The 23,723-nt window shown below is 42.5% G+C and overlaps 1 protein-coding gene across 1 annotated transcript in view; it reads right to left on the bottom strand.

Moving 5' to 3' along the window:
- Window positions 1–206: 206 nt before the first annotated feature.
- Window positions 207–23,723, bottom strand: part of LOC139477374 (ubiquitin-like modifier-activating enzyme 6) — a 109,377-nt gene continuing 85,860 nt past the window's right edge. The window contains exons 17-35 of the mRNA XM_071259936.1: window positions 22,182–22,259; window positions 21,298–21,375; window positions 19,755–19,803; window positions 19,337–19,366; window positions 18,929–19,034; window positions 18,025–18,130; window positions 16,420–16,509; window positions 15,029–15,109; window positions 10,423–10,551; window positions 9,717–9,768; window positions 9,466–9,529; window positions 8,939–9,008; window positions 8,444–8,515; window positions 7,821–7,941; window positions 7,538–7,617; window positions 6,815–7,056; window positions 4,930–5,017; window positions 3,884–3,978; window positions 207–3,189 (exon numbers count right to left, since the gene is read on the bottom strand). Of these exons, the coding sequence (XP_071116037.1) occupies window positions 3,069–3,189; window positions 3,884–3,978; window positions 4,930–5,017; window positions 6,815–7,056; window positions 7,538–7,617; window positions 7,821–7,941; window positions 8,444–8,515; window positions 8,939–9,008; window positions 9,466–9,529; window positions 9,717–9,768; window positions 10,423–10,551; window positions 15,029–15,109; window positions 16,420–16,509; window positions 18,025–18,130; window positions 18,929–19,034; window positions 19,337–19,366; window positions 19,755–19,803; window positions 21,298–21,375; window positions 22,182–22,259 (1,752 nt within the window). The 3' untranslated portion in view covers window positions 207–3,068. The remainder of the gene's footprint in view (window positions 3,190–3,883; window positions 3,979–4,929; window positions 5,018–6,814; window positions 7,057–7,537; window positions 7,618–7,820; window positions 7,942–8,443; window positions 8,516–8,938; window positions 9,009–9,465; window positions 9,530–9,716; window positions 9,769–10,422; window positions 10,552–15,028; window positions 15,110–16,419; window positions 16,510–18,024; window positions 18,131–18,928; window positions 19,035–19,336; window positions 19,367–19,754; window positions 19,804–21,297; window positions 21,376–22,181; window positions 22,260–23,723) is intronic.

Consider the following 23,723-nt stretch of genomic DNA (forward strand, 5'->3'; position numbering starts at 1 on the left):
GTGTGTTGATCAGACTGTTGTGTGTTGTTCAACCTGTGGTCTGTTGTTCAGGCTGTTGTGTGTTGTTCAGGTTTCTTGTGTGTTGTTCAGGCTGTTGTGTGTTGCTAAGGCTGTTGTGTGTTGTTCAGGCTGTAGGGTGCAGGGCCAAATACCACAACAGAGCAATCAGTTTAGATATATATTTTTTTACAACAATCATTGCAGTACAAAACCATACAAGGGGGCATCCATCCTTAAAGTCTGCAAAAGCAGATTCTGACAGAAAAGGACAGAAAGAATGCAAGATATCTGTAGTACCAGCTTACACAGTCTATCACTGATTGAATATATAACAATAAGATAATCAGAAACTTGTACTGAAGGCATTATTTTCTTGGCCAGAAATTTGTTTTAGATCAAAAGTATTGACTAAACATATTAGATACAATTTCATGAACTCATCCCTAACACACAACACTTAACATGAAAAAGTAATTTTCTTAGAGTGAGATGGAGGTACTGCTTTGAACTGACTATCAGTAATATCACAGATTGCGCATGGTTATGGTGCTGACAAACCCAGGATCAGCGCATATGCCCATTGCACTGCACTACATGACCACCTGTGCCCCTTGACTTTCTTCCACAGATCTAGCATGTTTCCAAAATACATGGATCAAAGGGCTAAGCCTTGTGGTTCATGCATAATTATTCAGTGGACTTTTTAATGTATTATCTCCACAGTTTTACAGTCAATACTCAGGCTTACCTTATCTGTCAATTCTCTTGTCCATACCGCAGTATATATAAATACTGACACCATAAGAAATGCCAAAACATTCCACATTTGGATGTATGGACAGACATCACATTGTGGTCAGCACAGTAGACACTGTGGTGATGGCTGTATTTGTAACAGAACCTCTTCATGCTATGTCCCAGATATTCTTAACTTGTTTCACCTCATGGGAAGCAGAATATCAACACAGGTGTTTAACCGAACAAAACACTCAACTATTCACACTTGATCTGACCAATGACGTTGTAGCTTTCATCACCAGTGCACGCATCAGCTCTGCCGTTATCGTTTCCTTAGACTAACAAATGTCCGACTGTTTGTCTAAGTAGCAAAAGTGGTTTATTTCAAATTTCAATCTGAGCATAAATATTCATCTTTGTGACTCATGAAGGACCTAAAAATGGCAATGGCTATACGGGGCACTCACAGACTATGTGACAGTGATAACAGAGTCTTGAAGGTGGCGTGTGACTGATAGGCCAGTATATCCCAAGCTGTACAAACTGGTGCTGATACTGCAGAGAAGGTTCCAGGTTGACATCAGAGCAAAGCTTAATAAGATATTTATTAAAGAATATATCATATCACAAAGAGAAATACATCCTATCAATATGATATCAATATGACATCCACTGTCCTAATCTCTGATGTAACATGCCTGCATTTAAACACATCAAGTATACTCATAGAAAATAGTACCATCACTTGTGCCACAATAAACCTTGGCAATTCCTCATCAAACATGATTTAGACAAGCTTACTATTTTGAAATGGAATATTTTAAAAGTACTAGTGAGTGTGATGAATAAAACATGTATATATATATATTCATGACATATTTTGAAAAATATGAAATCAACAAATATGGCTTGCACACAAAACACATGTTGAAACTGCAGTAGACTCCGATATCTCGAGATACAGGGGACATGGCAAACTGTCGACTTTTTGTAACTAGGAAAGAAGTATAAAATTCCAGATAGCTGGGTTTGAAAGGTGTATCTAAACTGTCATATGACTTGAGTGCAGTTGTTTATGTGATCTGTCTGTATAATCTTGTTACCTGGAAGAATTACAATATAAAACTGGATCAACACAAAAAGTTCTGTACAACTGACTTAAATTATGATATAATTCTAAAATTTACATTCTATATGACATGCTATATCATCATGAGACTTTGTTTGCATGATGCTCTCGGTGTCAACAGGTCAATAAAACAACAAAAACTCTGTAACAATAACATACATCACTCACAAAACATCCATCTTCTTTAAGACAAATATCACAGAATCAAATAATCATTATTATCATGTTTAGATGATACAGACGACTTGACTGATGAGGTCATGTGCAGGGTGAAAGTCCAAATGCTCGCCGACCAAGATTGGGGTAGCGGATTGTTCAAATTAGTGAATGAGTGAGTCAGATTGTGAATGTTGTTTTTATTACATTCCAAATCTGGAAAGTTCAAAGTGATGTTACCACTTCAGTGAAACCAATGAGCATGGAGTTTAGTGCTGTCTAACCAAGGATGAAAATCTAAAATAAATTGGGATTTGAAATCCTGATTTGCATTTTGTTAACCATAGATGAAATTGAAAATAATGTTGATGGAAATATTTCTTTTCAAGGTTTCTATCCATTTGTTTCATGTAATAGGCCCTGATAGTGTAGCAGTCACCATCTAGCTCCTGCTCTCTGTACCCAGAATCCCCCAACACTTGGGAGTTACACCCATGCACACACTGGTCAGTCAGACGCTGCGTTCACTTGTCACTTGTCACTAGGGGTGTCATCAGTCACTGATGTATCTATGCATCACAAACTTCCATTGATGATGCAATACATTTAACACCTACCTGTGTATCGATTCATAGTTTAATTCTGTATCAATTTTGATAAAGTAATATGTACGAGGTTGCAATTGCCCACCAAGCCTGACAGTTACTGAGGTCAACTTTACTGTCTGTCATGAAACACAATGCTACTCTTGATTCAAAGGAGCCAAAATAAATATTGTGAGTTAAATGCAAAATAGTTCATAGCAACAATCTCTTGTCAGTTGGGACACATGAAGGATTCATGCCAAAACAGCCCAAAATATATATATCACAATATGTATTGAATAATGACGCAAGTACTGTATAGCGATATGTAGCGTATCATGCAGTAGACATATGCTGACACCCCTACTGGTCACACACCGGTCAAAGTAATCCTACGCTGGTCACGTATGGTCACAATTTTTAAGGAGCCTGTCAACAAGCCTACTGGGGCTGTGTCAGGATCACAATCCAAAGTAGTATCTGACAGGTGGTCCAGGGACATCCTCATCATTATCATCATCGAAGGACACGACCAGGTCAACATACTTCTGGGTGGCCGATGGCTTCAGCAGTTTCACCATGCTGTAATGAAGAAATGTCTGGTATATTCCTTATCAACACCCACCTTAAATATGCAAATATCTACTGTAGTTACACTTCAAAGTGACTCATCTCCCCAAAACATGAATGCTTGTCAGATCCGCAAGGTGTTTTTGTTCTCCAGTGTTATCATAGCAGATGTCCATCTTTCCAATTCTTGTTTTGTAGGTGAGGTGAGGTGAGGTGAGGTGAGGTGAGGTGAGGCGAGGTGAGCCAAGGTGAGGTGAGGCGAGGCGAGGCGAGGTGAGCCAAGGTGAGTTGAGTTGAGGTGAGGTGAGGTGAGGCAAGGCAAGGCGAGGCGAGGTGAGGTGAGGTGAAATGGGGTATAATGTTGGGATTAATGTCAGGTTTAAGATTATTTCACTTACATAGTGATGAGCATGCACGGTTGTTTGTCGCTGCTTGTCGCAGTGATGCTGGTTTTATACTGCCAGCCCATGGCCACTGACTAACCATCCTGCATTTTAACATGGATACAACACACTCAGGCACATTATACTGACTCTGAGCCGGCCAGTTCGCTTTATCCCCTGAATGCTGAGCACCAGACAGGGTAACAGCAAGCACCATTGTTTAACACAGGATAGGGGTTTCGGTTGTTGGTTTTAAACTAAATAAAAAAGATTAGCCCTGCTGCTGACACGGTACTGACAACAAGACTGCTGCTTGTACTCACGTCATGTTGAGGCGCTTGCTGTGGGCAGGCATGATGGGCATGTAGACCATCTTCACCCCGTGAACCACAGAGGAACCCTCAAAACCATATGTCTCCTGGAACGAAAGAAAACATTTCTAGTTGCATAGTCATTCTGTTTTGTAAATATTGACAAGCATCCTGACAGGATATGTCTGACATCAAGAACAGTGTTTCTGTCCCTAGTCTCTCAATCCTCTGCAGCTCCTCCACGCACAGGATCACTGCAGCCTCCAGGATCCATGCACAGGATCACTGCAGCCTCCAGGGTCCATGCACAGGATCACTGCACAGGATCACTGCAGCCTCCAGGATCCATGCACAGGATCACTGCACAGGATCACTGCAGCCTCCAGGATCCATGCACAGGATCACAGCAGCCTCCAGGATCCATGCACAGGATCACTGCACAGGATCACTGCAGCCTCCAGGATCACTGCAGCCTCCAGGCTCCATGCACAGAATCACTGCAGCCTCCAGGCTCCATACACAGGATCACTGAAGCCTCCAGGCTCCATACACAGGATTACTGCAGCCTCAAGCCACACATTATTCAGTAAGCACATAATAGAAGGCTTGTATCTTTAGTAAGTGTAGCTCTGATCTTAGTGCTTTCCTTGATAAGAATACTAAAGCAAAGTAATGACAGCAGGAAAGTGAGTGAGTTTGGTTTAACACTACTTTTATCAGTACCCTGCTGTGTATCAGGGTACACAACGTGTCCTCCCAGCATGGTTGGAAAGCCCAATGTGATAATACAAGTCAAGGAAAGACCAGAATCTGGTATTCGAACCCACAATCAACTTATCCTGATCCAGCCACAGGACACACCTCGGCAGCTATTTTACAGCAACTCTAACTACCATACCAGTCGGCACCATACCCATGCTCGTGCATTTCAACAAAGTGGTAAATGTCTGACCTGACATCACTTCGGGCTTTACTCCCACATTAAGCTGACACGCTGCGATATAACTGGAAAAGTATAACTGAAAGCAGCATTAAACCCAACTCACTCTCTCACTCACCTTGAAGTAGTGAAGGAACTGCTGAAGCGTGAAGTCCTTGTTGCCCCAGACCTCCCACTTGTCCCACATGGTGAAGGACACACCCTCCCTGAAATACCACAAGTGTCATGTACACATCCAACAGGACACTAGCACATGTTGCATATAAACAGGAATACTTCCATAGCACCACAGATTAAGATGAAATAATTTTTCAGCACTCTTTTCACCGTTTCAAAGTGGCTCATATATGACATCCTGTGTCAGAAGCTGTATCTGAGCAACAACTACACCTCAATACCTCCTGATAAAAGATACTACACCTCAATACCTCCTGTGTCAGATACTGCAACTCAATACCATCTGTGTAAGATACTACACCTCAATACCTCCTGTGTCAGACACTGCACCTCAATACCTCCTGATAAAAGATACTACACCTCAATACCATCTGTGTAAGATACTACACCTCAATACCTCCTGTGTCAGATACTACACCTCAGTACCTCCTGTGTCAGACACTGCACCTCAATACCTCCTGAGTCAGATGCACGTCAATACCATCTGTGTCAGATACTGCACCTCAATACCTCCTGTGTCAGATACTGCACCTCAATACCATCTGTGTCAGACACTGCATCTCAATACCTCCTGTGTCAGATACACCTCAATACCTCCTGTGTCAGATACATCTCAATACCATCTGTGTCAGACACTGCATCTCAATACCTCCTGTGTCAGATACACCTCAATACATCCCATGTCAGATACACCTCAATACATCCTGTGTCAGATACACCTCCATATCTCCTGTGTCAGATACAAATCAATACATCCCGTGTCAGATACACCTCATTACCTCCTGTGTCAGATACAAATCAATACATTCCGTGTCGGATATACCTCAATACATCCCGTGTCAGATACACCTCAATACATTCAGTGTCAGATACACCTCAATACATCCTGTGTCAGATACACCTCAATACATCCTGTGTCAGATACACCTCAATACATCCTGTGTCAAGTACACCTCAATACATCCCGTGTCAGATACACCTCAATACATCCTGTGTCAGACACACCTCAATACATCCCGTGTCAGATACACCTCAATACATCCCGTGTCAGATACACCTCAATACATCCCGTGTCAGATACACCTCAATACATCCCCTGTCAGATACACCTCAATACATTCCATGTCAGATACACCTCAATACATCCTGTGTCAGATACACCTCAATACATCCTGTGTCAGATACACCTCAATACATCCTGTGTCAGATACACCTCAATACATCCCGTGTCAGATACACCTCAATACATCCCGTGTCAGACACACCTCAATACATCCCCTGTCAGATACACCTCAATACATCCCGTGTCAGACACACCTCAATACATCCCGTATCAGATACACCTCAATACATCCTGTGTCAGATACACCTCAATACATCCTGTGTAAGATACACCTCAATACATCCCGTGTCAGATACACCTCAATACATCCCGTGTCAGACACATCTCAATACATCCTGTATCAGATACACCTCAATACATCCCGTGTCAGATACACCTCAGTACATCCTGTGTCACATACACCTCAATACATCCCGTGTCAAGTACACCTCAATACATCCCGTGTCAGATACACCTCAATACATCCCGTGTCAAGTACACCTCAATACATCCCGTGTCAAGTACACCTCAATACATTCAGTGTCAGATACACCTCAATACATCCCGTGTCAAGTACACCTCAATACATCCCGTGTCAGATTCACCTCAATACATCCCGTGTCAAGTACACCTCAATACATCCCGTGTCAGATACACCTCAATACATCCCGTGTCAGGTCATGACGTTAGTAACCATGATACAGTGAACTATTTGTGAGGTCACCTGATGACTGTCCTTTCCACGGGTCCTGGCTCGGAGAGCAGTATGACGGGGAGGGCAAGGTTGAGGAAACAGTTCTTGTACTTCTCTATGCCCGGCCTCTCTATGAGTTTGAGTAGTTCTATAGAAACGAGACCTGACACAGCGGCAGTGGTGGTGGCAATGGCTGGCACAATCCTCCCAGCTATACGCTTAATCTTCAGTCTGTCTGCAGTCTCTATACTGTAGCTCTGTGCACGGAGGTTCTACAAGACAAATATGGAAATACTTATGTATTCGACTACTGAAAGCTCCAGCTGTGATTTACTTCCCAAACCTGATAAAACTATATACAATTTAAAGGAAAATAATTTAAAGGAAAGTCGTCACAGTAGATCGCCCAGCGACAACGATATTCATTAGTTGCATGGCATGTCTGAATCCCCTCAGTACATTACAAGCACAGAACCCTGATAGTCTCATCACATGATCTCTATGGGAGCTGTGTCTGCACTGTATGGGACTGCCACAGTAAATAACATTCCTTACATAAATAACTATGATTTTCTGGATAAAAAAACCCAAATTTGACCTTTTTGCTGAATATTTTATACACTGCATTATTTACTTTTCAGTAATATCAATGAAATGTAAATGATGACTCTGGTGCAAATGTTTCCCACATCAATTTCTCTCAACGGCTGATTAAAGCACAATCTGACGGAACTAACATCCGAAGGTACTCACGGCTGAGGTAGATATGAAGTCAATGTGGCTGTTACTGTCATCATCCTTCTCGAACTCTATAGGGTGCATGCTGCTCAGAGCTGCAAAATAAATTATGCAATTACATGGTGCAGGCTGCACGAGAAGGACATGTGTTGTCTATATATCGAACTTTAGCAAAGCCATCATCTCAAAAGATGAATCAGCAATCGCTGTTATCATTAAATCAACCAAACTAAACAAATCAGACACATTGAGTAAACATTGAACATTTTAACTGAGATGTGACTGAGCAATTTCTCACCCTCTTTGACCTTGCCAGCCTGACATACGCCCTTTAACCTCTGACCTGCCTGAACTATTTCATCCTCACTTGAGTCGTCAACAGGGGCTGACTTGTCTGCACTCTCATCAGTCTCAATCCTCTGAACACAACAGAACAAGAGGTGATTTACCTACATTCCCACCATATGACACAGTAAGATTCCAAGAAAGGGTCCTCATTGTGACAAGCCATTACTTTAATCATAAGGCAGGTTGTTGTTATAATTATAACTCAGGTTTTATTCAGCTTTGCAAAAGCGGCTTGTATTTCACTTGGATCAATAAGGAGAAAAAGTGTTTAATCCTTAGTTTGCTATTACTGCAGTGAAAGTAAGGCATACACACCACTGTGAATCCAAAGTATACTTCTGTTTTAAAATTTTGATCAAATGAAGATTTTTTCCCAAATGTCCCTGCCATGAGCACTTTATTTTAGTCATAGTTTAGAGGTAGTTCCAGACTTCATTCAAATATAAATAAGCTACATTATAGGCACATAAAAAAGTTTAAATGAGATTGCTTTAATAAGAATTTTGACTGTGTATTGTTCAGTTGAACTTATGAAGCAGTGTGAAACAGTTGAAGGGAGACAACTGCTATAACCTTGTTGGATGGACTGAATGGAGGGACTGTAACACGGGCAATCAGTGGCAGAATGGTGGCAGCTTCCAAATCCTGCAACAGTGATCAGTGTGAATGGTGAACCAGGTAACGATTGTTAGCTAGATCAGTCAATGTCATATACTTTAATCCTTTTGGGACATCAAAACCTAAATCTTTAATGATATTAATAATTCTCCCTCTTTTGCATCATACACACACAACATCATAATTCTCTAGTTATGTACAAGTTGATTTGGTCCAAAACAGAGCTATTTGTAACAAGAAAGGAAAATAACATCGAAATCTGTACACGTGGCCCTTAACTGTACTAGTTGATCTTGAGTGTATTTTCTATGAATGGGAACAATTTTAGATTTCCACAACCCATGGATATGTTAAAAGATAGAATGGAAGTGTGTAAAAACTGTAGCAATATGTGCCCAAGGATTGTGTACACAGATATGTGATTTCCAGTTGCCACGAATGGTCCAGTACCTCTCTCCTCCATGGCACCCCCATGATGTCTGCCAGCAAGCGTGCCATACTGGACACGTACGTCACGTGACTGTAAACACAAGTCACAAACATCTACACAGTGTACACCAACAGAGCAACTCAGGTCTTAAAATGACCTCAAAATGTGAACTCAGCTTTTAAAAATAAGTATTTCAAAACTGACTCGGCAAGATTTACCTTCAATTAGAGGTTACCAAACAGTTTTGTGTCTGAAATTACATTGCCTTTCAGAAAGTGGACAGATAGAACATATAATATGTTCGTACTTTACTTAGAAAGTGTTATCTCAAATATTTGTCCACTTTCTAAAAGGCATTATCTCTCCATCGCTTTCAGCCATGGAGCCATGTCAAGTTACACTTATAAGGTGGGTACACAATGTACATGAGCTAGACTACCAGTTGTCGGAATTCCAATTTTGAGGAATCCTTGATGGCTGAGTTGGTTCGATTCCTGGATGAAAAATTTGTACTTCTATAACTTGTACCTCATATAAGGGGACTTACTCTTCATCTTCTGGGTTGAATTCCAGAGGTGATGGTGGTCGTTTGGGGGATTGCCAGAATGAACCTGCAACCAGAACCTTCATGTATAGTCAGCGAACCACACATTCTAGTGGCCAGGCACTCACAATAAGGGAGTAACTACTTTAATGATAGGATCAGTGTTTAGTGTTTTCATTCCACCAGAGATGAAAAGACCATTGGTAACATCAACTGAGAAGTCCAGGCCCCTGTAATCAAGCTAGTGCACTTACTTCCGTCCTGCAGCTTGGTGTCCAAAGGGAAGGCATGCAGAAGCTGCTTGGCCTGAAATGTACAACACAATGGCTCTTCAATTCAGTGGCTGACTACATGAGTACCGGTATAGATTCACACCATCAGGACCTCTGTCCACACAGTCACACACTGTAACCATCCGATCCTCCATAGTCACCTGGAAGCATGGGATGCTGGGGACGCACTAGGTAGCCTATAAACAATCACTTGTGGAGGGTCATGGCTTTAAATGTCTATTTGTATAGAATCTGACCATGACCTGTAGTTAGTTTTGAAATATATACTAATATAGACATAAGTGATAATCTGAAAGTTGGGATATTCTTTACACAACAATTAAACAGCTGATACTAATGTGCCAATCAGCATAAAGCAAAAATTCATCATGAAATTTGCGAAAAGAGTTTCACCTCTGTCCATGCCCCTATGCGTGATATTGCCCACTATTGTCCAATGTTCAGGGGCATGGGTGTGACACATTCGCAGTCAGGTGTCGACACTCACTGTGCAAACTCAGCTGCCACGATCCACTCATTGAGAGTCGGATTGCACTTGCTAAAAACATCCTACGTCTCTCGGCCTCATCAAAGTGGTACACATCCACAGTCCACACCACAGGGCCACCCTGACACAGCAAGGACAAAACTGAACCTGTTAAAACCAGTCAAATCTACACTCACTCACCTTGTGGTTGAAGTATTTTTCAAATTTGATTCTAGCTAGCATGACACATTGCGGCCAGGTATATGGCCTCTGTGCTGACAACTTGGCTACATTGATGGAGTTCTCTATATTGTTGCCCTGCAGCAGTGTCTGTGGAGGAAGGGGAATGCATCATTACATGATATTCAAGTCAGGTGCAAAGTAGGACGTGTAACACTTGTCCATGGCCTGATGGCTATACGCCAACAGTTAACTGATGCCACTCAACACTATCAAAGACTCTTTTTAAAACTGCCACGACACTGTAGACTACGGTCTAAAATGTTAACACAGACAGCCTCTTTAACATAAGTTCCTATCAGTCTTGATATTCAAATATTTAAACAATGTCATGAATTCCATTAAAACTAAAGACATACTAAATTTGACTACATTTTGTATAAACATGGAAGAGAAATAATCATAAATAGCTTTTTTAACACTGAAAGTCAGGAAAGAGCTGAGGAAAGGGCTGTGGAAAGGGCCGTAGAAAGGGCCGAGGAAAGGGCCGTGGAAAGGGCCGAGGAAAGGGCTGAGGAAAGGGCTGTGGAAAGGGCTGTGGAAAGGGCCAGGCCGAGGAAAGGGCCGTGGAAAGGGCTGAGGAAAGGGCCTTGGAAAGGGCTGTGGAAAGGGCCGAGGAAAGGGCTGAGGAAAGGACTGTGGAAAGGACCTTGGAAAGGGCTGTAGAAAGGGCCAGGCCGAGGAAAGGGCCTTGGAAAGGGCTGTGGAAAGGGCTGTGGAAAGGGCCGAGGAAAGGGCTGAGGAAAGGGCCGAGGAAAGGGCTGTGGAAAGGGCTGAGGAAAGGGCTGTGGAAAGGGCCAGGCCGAGGAAAGGGCTGTGGAAAGGGCCAGGCCGAGGAAAGGGCTGTGGAAAGGGCTGAGGAAAGGACTGTGGAAAGGGCCGAGGAAAGGGCTGAGGAAAGGGCTGTGGAAAGGGCTGTGGAAAGGACTGTGGAAAGGGCTGAGGAAAGGGCTGTGGAAAGGGCTGTGGAAAGGGCCGAGGAAAGGGCTGAGGAAAGGGCTGTGGAAAGGGCTGTGGAAAGGGCCAGGCCGAGGAAAGGGCCGTGGAAAGGGCTGAGGAAAGGGCCTTGGAAAGGGCTGTGGAAAGGGCCGAGGAAAGGGCTGTGGAAAGGACTGTGGAAAGGGCCTTGGAAAGGGCTGTAGAAAGGGCCAGGCCGAGGAAAGGGCCTTGGAAAGGGCTGTGGAAAGGGCCGAGGAAAGGGCTGAGGAAAGGGCCGAGGAAAGGGCTGTGGAAAGGGCTGAGGAAAGGGCTGTGGAAAGGGCCAGGCCGAGGAAAGGGCTGTGGAAAGGGCCAGGCCGAGGAAAGGGCTGTGGAAAGGGCTGAGGAAAGGACTGTGGAAAGGGCCGAGGAAAGGGCTGAGGAAAGGGCTGTGGAAAGGGCTGTGGAAAGGACTGTGGAAAGGGCTGAGGAAAGGGCTGTGGAAAGGGCCAGGCCGAGGAAGGGGCCAGGCCGAGGAAAGGGCTGTGGAAAGGGCAAGGCCGAGGAAAGGGCCTTCGAAAGGACTGGGGAAAGGGCTGTGGAAAGGGCCAGGCCGAGGAAAGGGCCTTCGAAAGGACTGGGGAAAGGGCTGAGGAAAGGGCTGAGGAAAGGGCCGTGGAAAGGGCTGAGGAAAGGGCTGTGGAAAGAGCTTTGGAAAGGGCTGTGGAAGAAGTTTCACCTTTCCATATTGCCAGGTACAATAGAAATTGTGACACCAAACGAAACATATATATGTTGAGCCAACACATGTACTCAATTTCACAACATTTTGTACAAACTGATGGACATTGATAAATACTGTGTTTTCTTACACAGTATATAGTGCGCACCTGAGCATAATGCACTTCCACCATTCTTGGATACAACTTTCAGGACAATTGCTACTACTTGTATGGTATGCAATGAAAAACAAAAACATCCTACATTGTATTGATTGCTTCAGGTGAAAAACAATGGTCAATGAAAATGCGATCTTTGCGATAAAACATCACTAGACAAGATGATTTACAATTTCATGATCTACAGGTGATTCAGTTAAAAAACAAACTTTGTATATTACCAGTATAGCAGTATGTTTCAAAGCATCATTGTGTTAAAAAACAGACCTAATATTTAAAGAATTTGATGCAATGATCAGAAGAAAATTGTATCTGGAACTACTATTTTACCATGACTTACATATTCAACTACTTTGTTATTTTAGTTTCATCTTTTACTCAGCTTATTTACAATAATGATAATAACCATAAGCATAGCACTTTGGTATATTGCCGGATACCCTTTACGTATGGAACAGTTTGACGTTCAAGGATTTCCATGGTCTTCCTAATCGTATTTCAGTGGTGACAAATGTTGAGATATAATATGTCAAACTGCAACAAATGCAACTTTTTAACCTGTCAAAATATGGCATTTATTCATTCTCTGTCCCGTAAGGTTTGTTTGAAGGCATCAATAGTAGTAATAAGATCATGGTTGCTCTGAGCGGTAATGAACAAGCGGTGAAAAAATTGCCAGGCTAGCAAGCGCCAGGTGCTGAGATTGTATCCCGTAAGTGACCAGAGTGTTATTCAGCTTTGGGACCAACAATGTTTACAGGTCTTTACAGTGTTATCACTACCTCTAGTGTACAGTACATTCACCCTGTGCACTCAAAAGAACCTACTCGTCCGATGGTAGATGACCAGATGGTGAAACACGAATACGTACATACATCCAAAACACAAGTGTGGTGTCACCCTGGGCAAGTGACTTAGTTCAAATGTGCCTCTGTTCACCCATTAGGGAATGGATACCCAATATGCAAGGTGGATGTGAAAAACCCTCAAGCGCTGGAAGGCAGCTTGGGTTGTATACTCCCAAGGGAGTTGAGGATGATAACTTGAATGCAAATGAATCTTTGGATAGGGAACAAATAAAGCTGCATTTGAGCAGATACTAGTACCTGGATACCTGCAGTATATAGATGTATAATATAATAATAAATAATGGTGAGTTGGTGAGATCTGCCAATCATGTTTTCACACTACTTTGCTGAAATTAATGAGGACAATATTGAATGAAATTTAGAAAAAACTTAATAAAGTACATTACAAACAGATATAAAAGTCATGTTATACAATGAAACTTGTAGTACCAGTTAGTGTAATAACAGGATTATCTGTGTTGGACAAAAAATAATCAAAACTCACTGTATGCATGTATTATGCAAACACCCCTCTACAAAGCTGTATTTTGTTTTTAAAAAGTGTGCACTATATACAAGGATTTGGATATTAGGATTTTTGACTGTCAAGGCCAATTGGGGTGACATCATAGGTGGGAACAATTATGTGAAATTTCAGCTTCACTGGGTCAGTAGTTTCTTAGGAAAAGATGTTTACGATGCACGATAGATGACTGACGAAGGACAAACAGGCCATGACATAAGCTTACTTGACATTCAGTCAGGTGAGCTAAATATCAAATATGAAATGGCTGTGTTCTTCATCTCCCTGAGGCAAGGAGTTAACAGTCTGTAAAAGTCCAGTTTCCATCCTTGCCAAATGGAGTGGAATTATGGAGTTATATTTTGGCTGGACTAACAAGCCTATGCATAGTCCATTCGAAATTGCTTAACGAAATCGACATCCGGTTCGTAGAATGCTGTGCAGATTACAGTCTATTGCAGGATTTGCAAAGCATGTGTACCTCCAACTCGGCGTCAAAAGATATTTTCCAAATCTTTTCATTGTTTTAATGAAGGTGCTCAGCTCAATAATACCCACTGGAGGCACTACAATTGAGCCCTGAAATTCCAGCCTAGTTTGGCAAGGGTGGAAACTGGACATTTATAATCAATTAACTCCCTTGCCTCAAGAAGATGGTGTTATTAGGCTTGGTCATCAAAGTGTTTGCAAGTATTGCATAAACAGAAGCAGCCTCTTTATCACCAATTCCAGAAAGCCAGCATTCATTACATGCCTCCACATGTGATACCATTACTTTCAGTCAGGTGAACTCATGCCGAGGTGTTCTCATCCAGCTCAAAATTGAAATTCAGGTCACGGACAAAGGGATTAGGAGATTAGGGCTGGGGGATTATAGACTGTTATCCAGTAGCTCAAAGTCTATAGTCTTGAAATGTGTTCACCTATAGGCTAATTCTCTGATTTTGATACTGTCGCCTTGAACTGTGTTCACTTTGTAAATTATGTGTGAACATGCTGATTGTTATAAAAATTATGATGAAATAAAATATAATTTCAAAACGTCCCTTTGTATTATATTATATCTTCATGCTAATTAATCTTAGTTGGCAAATGGTCACCTCATAGACACTACATGAAACAGACTATAGCCAATCAGGCTGTAGAAATGTCAGTTAACAGCCTGATACACTCCGCTGACTTTGAGATGCACTGGACCGATTTTGAGCTGGCTGAGAATGATCCCTCATGCCTACTACAACCTCCTTTCAATTATATATTTATTGGGGGGAGGTCAAAAGTCTTACCAAGGAATCTGCATTGCGGAAGCACTAAGGCATACACATCCTACATGAGTGTCAAAATACTGTGTCTAATTCCTGCAGTAGCTGCTGACTCACCTCCACAACTTCTTCAACATTCTTGTTCATGGACCAAAATTTATTAAATAGGTTGGGTTTCTGTACAAATAGTTGTTCAAACTGAAAGGAAAGAGAACAACAATAAGGGTTATAAAATGGCACGACACGTGACAGCGTGATGCACTTGCTTATTGTTAATGAGTCTGAAGTACCGGTATCTGTGCAAGACTAGGTAGATGGGCCAGTTGACAGCACAAGAAGCCAGTGTAATAGTTCATTACGGGTTTTACAAAAAAGAATCTCTTGATTACTGTATACATAAAAACTGGTCACTTCCCCTCAGTCGCCACTATAGATACCTTATCTCTGGACCACTATATACATGTAACTGGTCACTACCCCTCTGTCAAAACACTAGATACCTTATCTCTGGACCACTGTATACATGTAACTGGTCACTACCCCTCTGTCAACACAATAGATACCTTATCTCTGGACCACTGTATACATGTGACTGGTCACTACCCCTCTGTCAAAACACTAGATACCTTATCTCTGGACCACTATATACATGTAACTGGTCACTACCCCTCTGTCAACACAATAGATACCTTATCTCTGGACCACTATATACATGTAACTGGTCACTACCCCTCTGTCAAAACACTAGATACCTTATCTCTGGACCACTGTATACATGTAACTGGTCACTACCCCTCTGTCAACACAATAGATACCTTATCTCTGGACCACTGTATACATGTGACTGGTCACTACCCCTCTGTCAACACAATAGATACCTTATCTCTGGACCACTATATACATGTAACTGGTCACTACCCCTCTGTCAACACAATAGATACCTTATCTCTGGACCACTGTATACATGTGACTGGTCACTACCCCTCTGTCAACACAATAGATACCTTATCTCTGGACCACTGTATACATGTAAGTGGTCACTACCCCTCTGTCAACACAATAGATACCTTATCTCTGGACCACTGTATACATGTAACTGATCACTACCCCTCTGTCAACACAATAGATACCTTATCTCTGGACCACTGTATACATGTAACTGGTCACTACCCCTCTGTCAACACAATAGATACCTTATCTCTGGACCACTGTATACATGTGACTGGTCACTACCCCCCTGTCAACACAATAGATACCTTATCTCTGGACCACTGTATACATGTGACTGGTCACTACCCCCCTGTCAACACAATAGATACCTTATCTCTGGATCACTGTATACATGTAACTGGTCACTACCCCTCTGTCAACACAATAGATACCTTATCTCTGGACCACTGTATACATGTAACTGGTCACTACCCCTCTGTCAACACAATAGATACCTTATCTCTGGACCACTGTATACATGTGACTGGTCACTACCCCCCTGTCAACACAATAGATACCTTATCTCTGGACCACTGTATACAGTGTTCTATGGTGGCAGGGAATGACTTGACGGTACAGTAGGGGTAATCCTCATCAGGTGGGTCCCTCTGTAATGTACAAATGAATCACATGACCATCATTACAAGATATTGTGTTTCTTACATGGCAAGTTTTAACACTCACTAAAGTGTCTAGCGGTGAAAGGGTAGCTGATGCAGGCCGTGTTGAGGTGAGAGGTGAGAGGGGAGTTAAGAGGACTTGTGCTCGCAGCAGTGAAACATTACACACAGTCATACACCCTTTCTGACACACTGGTTTCTCTGCATCAATTGATTTACAGACTCGCCTTCATAATGCTGGAATATTGCTGTATATGGTGTTATACAACATTCACTCATCTGACTGTTGGGCTCCATGTCAGGTGAGGTACCTGTGCCCTCGGTACTGAAACTACAGCTATATACGACAATTCACTGACCGGGCAGCCATGAGATTCGGTGAGGTGAGGTACAATGCCCTGTGCTCTCAGGAGTGAAACTAGATAAGATATCAGACAAACCACTCACTTGACTGCCATAGGATTCGGTGAGGTGAAGTACAATGACCTGTGCTCTCAGGAGTGAAACTAGATATGATATCAGACAAACCACTCACCTGACTGCCATAGGATTCGGTGAGGTGAGGTACAATGCCCTGTGCTCTCAGGAGTGAAACTAGATATGATATCAGACAAACCACTCACCTGACTGCCATAGGATTCGGTGAGGTGAAGTACAATGACCTGTGCTCTCAGTAGTGAAACTAGATATGATATCAGACAAACCACTCACCTGACTGCCATAGGATTCTGTGAGGTGAGGTACAATGCCCTGTGCTCTCAGGAGTGAAACTAGATATGATATCAGACAAACCACTCACCTGACTGCCATAGGATTCGGTGAGGTGAAGTACAATGACCTGTGCTCTCAGGAGTGAAACTAGATATGATATCAGACAAACCACTCACCTGACTGCCATAGGATTCGGTGAGGTGAGGTACAATGCCCTGTGCTCTCAGTAGTGAAACTAGATATGATATCATACAAACCACTCACCTGACTGCCATAGGATTCGGTGAGGTGAGGTACAATGCCCTGTGCTCTCAGTAGTGAAACTAGATATGATATCATACAAACCACTCACTTGACTGCCATAGGATTCTGTGAGGTGAGGTACAATGCCCTGTGCTCTCAGGAGTGAAACTAGATATGATATCAGACAAACCACTCACCTGACTGCCATAGGATTCGGTGAGGTGAAGTACAATGACCTGTGCTCTAAGGAGTGAAACTAGATATGATATCATACAAACTACTCACCTGACTGCCATAGGATTCTGTGAGGTGAGGTACAATGCCCTGTGCTCTCAGGAGTGAAACTAGATATGATATCAGACAAACCACTCACTTGACTGCCATAGGATTCTGTGAGGTGAGGTACAATGCCCTGTGCTCTCAGGAGTGAAACTAGATATGATATCAGACAAACCACTCACTTGACTGCCATAGGATTCTGTGAGGTGAGGTACAATGCCCTGTGCTCTCAGGAGTGAAACTAGATATGATATCAGACAAACCACTCACCTGACTGCCATAGGATTCGGTGAGGTGAGGTACAATGACCTGTACATGACCCTTGGTCCCCATGGTACCTGACTCTAAGAGAGGTCTCTGTGTTGTCACACAACGACTGAAATGAATTATGAAAGATTGTGTGTATAATGGTACATAGCCAATCAAATCTGCTGTGCTCCATGGTATACATAAACACATTTCCTTGCACTCCCAGAATCCCAAGTCTGTATACCTGAGACGGAAGGTTGTCTGAACCTAATACGTAAAGTTTCATGATGTCATATAAACAGAGGAGGTCATCATATAAGGTCAGGCATGAAAAGCAATGGTGTTTTAAAAAATATAAAATCAGACGATGACTGTCTTTTGAAAATATGTCATAGCTGCAAACGTTTTCAAGAGGAAACTACACTGAATGTGCATGCCTCTTAAACATTATTTTAAGCAATGAAGGAGAATTCTCGGAGGAATTGAACTTTGCAAGTTGCATTTACAAGTATGACTGACAAACAACTACCATACCATCATTATCAACATCAGAAATTGGTTGTGGGTTTGCCTTTGTTAACGTCAACATCTGGGCACCATGACATATGACATATGAACACGGAAAACATGACATGCGGTACAATGGCAATGTCTGTCATAGGAAGGTATAGATACAATCATTCTTCAATCCTTGCGAATTCATTTGATCCATTTCAATGCGTATGGATACAATCTTGCAGAAATGCTTATCAAGTTTGTTTCCGCAACATAAACACTATCAGAACATTATATTGATGGATAATATTGACAAATATGGACATTTGTGGCTGCTGCAGATGTATCATGGTCTGTGATGTGCCAAATGTAGGCCACGTTTGTAAATACGTCACACTGTGGAGACGTGTATGGCAGTGCAAGGTCCCACCTGTCCACGTAACGCCGAGCCTCCACGTTGTCCAGGGCGTTCACCACAATGTCCTGACTCTCCAAGAAGGCATCATTGTACAGCCTCTCCTCCGTCTGGGGGCACACTAGGGACACACAAAGTAGTCCATCAGAAACTGGCATTTATTATGAGGCCAGGTGTGTTGGAGATGCTAAATGGGAGGACTGAGAAATGAAATAGTTTGGGGGATGGTTAAGATTTACTGTGCTTTTGTGTCATGGGAGTGAGTTTTACATCACTATGAACATTATTTCAGTTACATCATAGCATGTGGGGAGGTAAGCCAAAATGATGCAGGTCATTGACCTTTACTTTAACACTATTTTAAAAATCTCAAGCATGGGTAGTTCAAGTTTACGCAAATGTCCTATACACCAGTACAAGTACCTTTTTGTTGCTGTGCTTCTATCTTCAGTGCTGAAGAAAAAGGAACATGATAATTTAATTCACTGACTAGATGATTCCACTGACAACAATACCATCAACATTGTCCATGTCAAATTAATGTAACAATTACAGATATAATATGCAGTCAGTATAATTAGTTTCTTTTCTTTTTATCTTAAAGTTAAAGTCATTGCTGCTTCAGCTACACTGTTAGGTAAACCAAACTACAGTGGTGACAGTAGTGTAAGTCACAATGGGCATGCCAGAGATGAGGATGGCATCGCCTGTCTCTCACTGCTGGGCTGAAATGTCATGTGCAGGACATTTGCAACTCTAGTTGGCTGTCTGACCTGATGGTTATGTGAAAAACCCTATAACAAATATTTACCATATAAGAATGTCCCTAGTTTCTACCTACCTGGATTAATGTCCAGGACAGACTGTGCTGCTGTTGTAGACTTGGGTTTCTGAAACACACTCAGACACATCAGACACAGGCTGTAACACACTCAGACACATCAGACACAGGCTGTAACACACTCAGACACAGGCTGTAACACACTCAGACACAGACACAGGCTGTAACACACTCAGGTACATCAGACACAGGCTGTTACACACTCAGACACATCAGACAGGCTGTAACACACTCAGACACATATGTATCAGAGAAAAGAAGTCAAACTACAAGAGCAGGATATATTTGGACTTAGTCTGACCACACTGAGAGAACACTGCCACCTACCCTAGTGTGATGAGGTCTGTAGGACCAGCAGGGCCAGACTTCCTGAGAGAACACTGTCACCTACCCTGATGTCATGAGGTCCGTTGGACCAGCAGAGTCAGACTTCCTGAGATAACACTGTCACCTACCCTGGTGTGATGAGGTCGGTTGGACCAGCAGGGCCAGACTTCCTGAGAGAACACTGTCACCTACCCTGATGTCATGAGGTCTGTTGGACCAGCAGAGCCAGACTTCCTGAGAGAACACTGTCACCTACCCTGATGTGATGAGGTCTGTTGGACCAGCAGGGCCAGACTTCCTGAGAGAACACTGTCACCTACCCTGATGTGATGAGGTCTGTTGGACCAGCAGGGCCAGACTTCCTGAGAGAACACTGTCACCTACCCTGCTGTCATGAGGTCTGTTGGACCAGCAGAGCCAGACTTCCTGAGAGAACACTGTCACCTACCCTGGTGTCATGAGGTCTGTTGGACCAGCAGAGCCAGACTTCCTGAGAGAACACTGTCACCTACCCTGATGTGATGAGGTCTGTTGGACCAGCAGGGCCAGACTTCCTGAGAGAACACTGTCACCTACCCTGCTGTCATGAGGTCTGTTGGACCAGCAGAGCCAGACTTCCTGAGAGAACACTGTCACCTACCCTGGTGTCATGAGGTCTGTTGGACCAGCAGAGCCAGACTTCCTGAGAGAACACTGTCACCTACCCTGATGTGATGAGGTCTGTTGGACCAGCAGAGCCAGACTTCCTGAGAGAACACTGTCACCTACCCTGATGTCATGAAGTCTGTTGGACCAGCAGGGACAGACTTCCTGAGATAACACTGTCACCTACCCTGATGTCATGAGGTCAGTTGGACCAGCAGAGCCAGACTTCCTGAGATAACACTGTCACCTACCCTGGTGTGATGAGGTCGGTTGGACCAGCAGAGCCAGGCTTCCTGAGAGAACACTGTCACCTACCCCGGTGTGATGAGGTCGGTTGGACCAGCAGGGCCAGACTTCCTGAGAGAACACTGTCACCTACCCTGATGTCATGAGGTCAGTTGGACCAGCAGAGCCAGACTTCCTGAGATAACACTGTCACCTACCCTGGTGTGATGAGGTCGGTTGGACCAGCAGAGCCAGGCTTCCTGAGAGAACACTCTCACCTACCCCGGTGTGATGAGGTCGGTTGGACCAGCAGGGCCAGACTTCCTGAGAGAACACTGTCACCTACCCTGATGTGATGAGGTCTGAACAGGAACTGTCTGTTGAGATTTGACTTCTCTATCAGATCATTGTCAGTGATTGTTATCTGGAAATAGAAATATGGTTTTACTCCTTTCTTTACATGAGAAGAAAAACTCTTTCCATATCGTACATGACCATAAACTGTAGCAGAAAGATTCAAGTTAATGTTATCCATAAAAGAAATCTTCATTGCCCACATAATGCATAATTTCTAATATACCATCAGCTGTAAAAAATAACCAGTGGATCTAACAGCAATATATAAATAAATGCTCTTGAGGTCAATATGTGAGAAAAGGACCCGAGGACCGCCAAAGGGGTCGGGTCAGAGGGTCCTTGTTTTTACATACTGACCTCATCAAGGGTCATCACTTGTTTTGTTATACCCAAAATCTGTTTTAATACAGTAATCTGAAAACCATGAAATGTTACTACCAGATGCCATCTTGTTTTCCAGCAAAAGAGTCAATATTCATCATGTGACTGGTCAATACTGATCATGTTGGAGTCAATATTCGAGGTCTGTGTCAGTCACGTAATTTGGGGCTCAGCGTTGAAATATATTGTTTTATCACGTGGTACGGATTAACCAATGGAATTTCAAGAATTTTGATAGAGGTATAATAATAAAAAAATGACAAAACAATTTTACATGAATTGGGAGCCTCTATAAAACATTGGATAACTTATTTATCCTGAAATTTTGCCAGTAAAACGTCCAGGTTCATTTTGACAATTTTACAGATTAAACAAATAAATACGGATAAGTTAATGGGTTTGGTTTGACACAGCATTGATCAGTATTTGAGTTATATAATTGTGGGATGAAAGCCCAGACCGGAGAAAAGTTACCGAAGTGTGCTGACCTACCTTGCCTTTAGCTCCAGAACCGATCCCCAACAAGGCATAGTTTTTGAGCATCTCACAGCCAATAGCTCCACACCCAATCTGGCAACAGTGTCAGGCAAGACATTCAGGGACATACATGCATGTATAATGTAACATTAATAATATTTAGTCAACAGACAGTTTAAAGACCCCCATTTACTACACTTAATCACAATCAGTCGTTCAACCAGCAGTTTTCGTAGAGAGCTGTAGTGCAGATGGAATCATCTGGCAGCTGTAACTGGATGATTTTGGGTAAGATTTTTATGTGTTTTATATGTACATCCATCCAGAAATTAAATCTGACCATGTTTTCTATATTTAACGCTGTCTTTTTTAACATGATGACTTATGCTGAACGTGACCACAGATATTTTCAAGCAAGTAACATTTGGTGCGAAACTGCGGGTGGTGTGTTGAGCTTCCTGTATTCCTAAAGTAACTGGCTAAGCTAGCCAATTTTTCGCTTTTATTGCTGCTTTATAGCAAGACTGGGCGAACATAAACATGTTATAGCTGTTGAATGCTTAGTTATTTAAGAAAATATATAAAGTTACCATAGAAGTACCGGGTAAGTCTATGGGAAACATTTGATTGTGTGTAACCTATAGGTCCTAGTTAGCATTCCTGGCCCAGTGTTCTAGCACGTGTTATCTCCCTTTGCCAACCTGGCCTGATTGTGATGGGAGGATGGTCCCCTGCTGCTTTCTCACAGCTTATATATCCTCCCTCTGTATCTCAGCTTCAAATAAGTGTCATATCTCATATTTGAGAACCAATCAGTCTTTAGGTATTACATCATATCCTCAGCATAATATTGCTCAAACAAGAGTGATCAACATCAGGTGTTAAAAGGTTAATGTACATTTTAGCTATTCTCAATGCTGCTTGGTCATATTGCTTCAATGTCACATCATCTATTGTCTATACTTCACAAATTAATAACATTATGGCATCTGAACAATAGGGTGACTTCAATGGAGTTCACATTTCATATGTTTGTCTTAATCATCTTTCCTAAAAGGATAATGAGAAATATACAGAATATGGGTTATCTGCAAGTCCCTAGCTGAAGGCCCGGCACCAACATTTTTCATGCACTTGGGACAAGAAACTCCTAATGGGCGATCTTTTTGTACCAAAGGGCAATAACTCTGCTTTTGAGATGATATAAGCGACAGTCCAGCCTGTTGCTGCTGGTCTGGTTCCCAGATCAATGTGCCCTGTGACAACTAGTGACATGTAGAGACGGAGCCAAGCTTAAATGTTACCCTACTGCACCATCATCAAAAAATGGTCATTAGCTACTGAATATTTTTAACTAGCACATATTTTGCAGCGATTATAAGTTTAGAATATCAACATTTGTTCAGTCTTCAACTAATACACAAATTGACATGATGGAAGACAGCCATGAAAAAGGTATACTGCCACTGCATTTACTACGTTAGAAAACAGCAAGGCATTCTGTCAGTCTGGGGTAACATTTCATCAATGAAATAATGCAAACTCATTTATTTATCA

This window comes from Haliotis cracherodii, unplaced genomic scaffold (assembly GCF_022045235.1).
Source record: "Haliotis cracherodii isolate W230 unplaced genomic scaffold, xgHalCrac1.p SCAF_1, whole genome shotgun sequence".
In the NCBI taxonomy this organism is placed as follows: Eukaryota; Metazoa; Mollusca; class Gastropoda; order Lepetellida; family Haliotidae; genus Haliotis; species Haliotis cracherodii.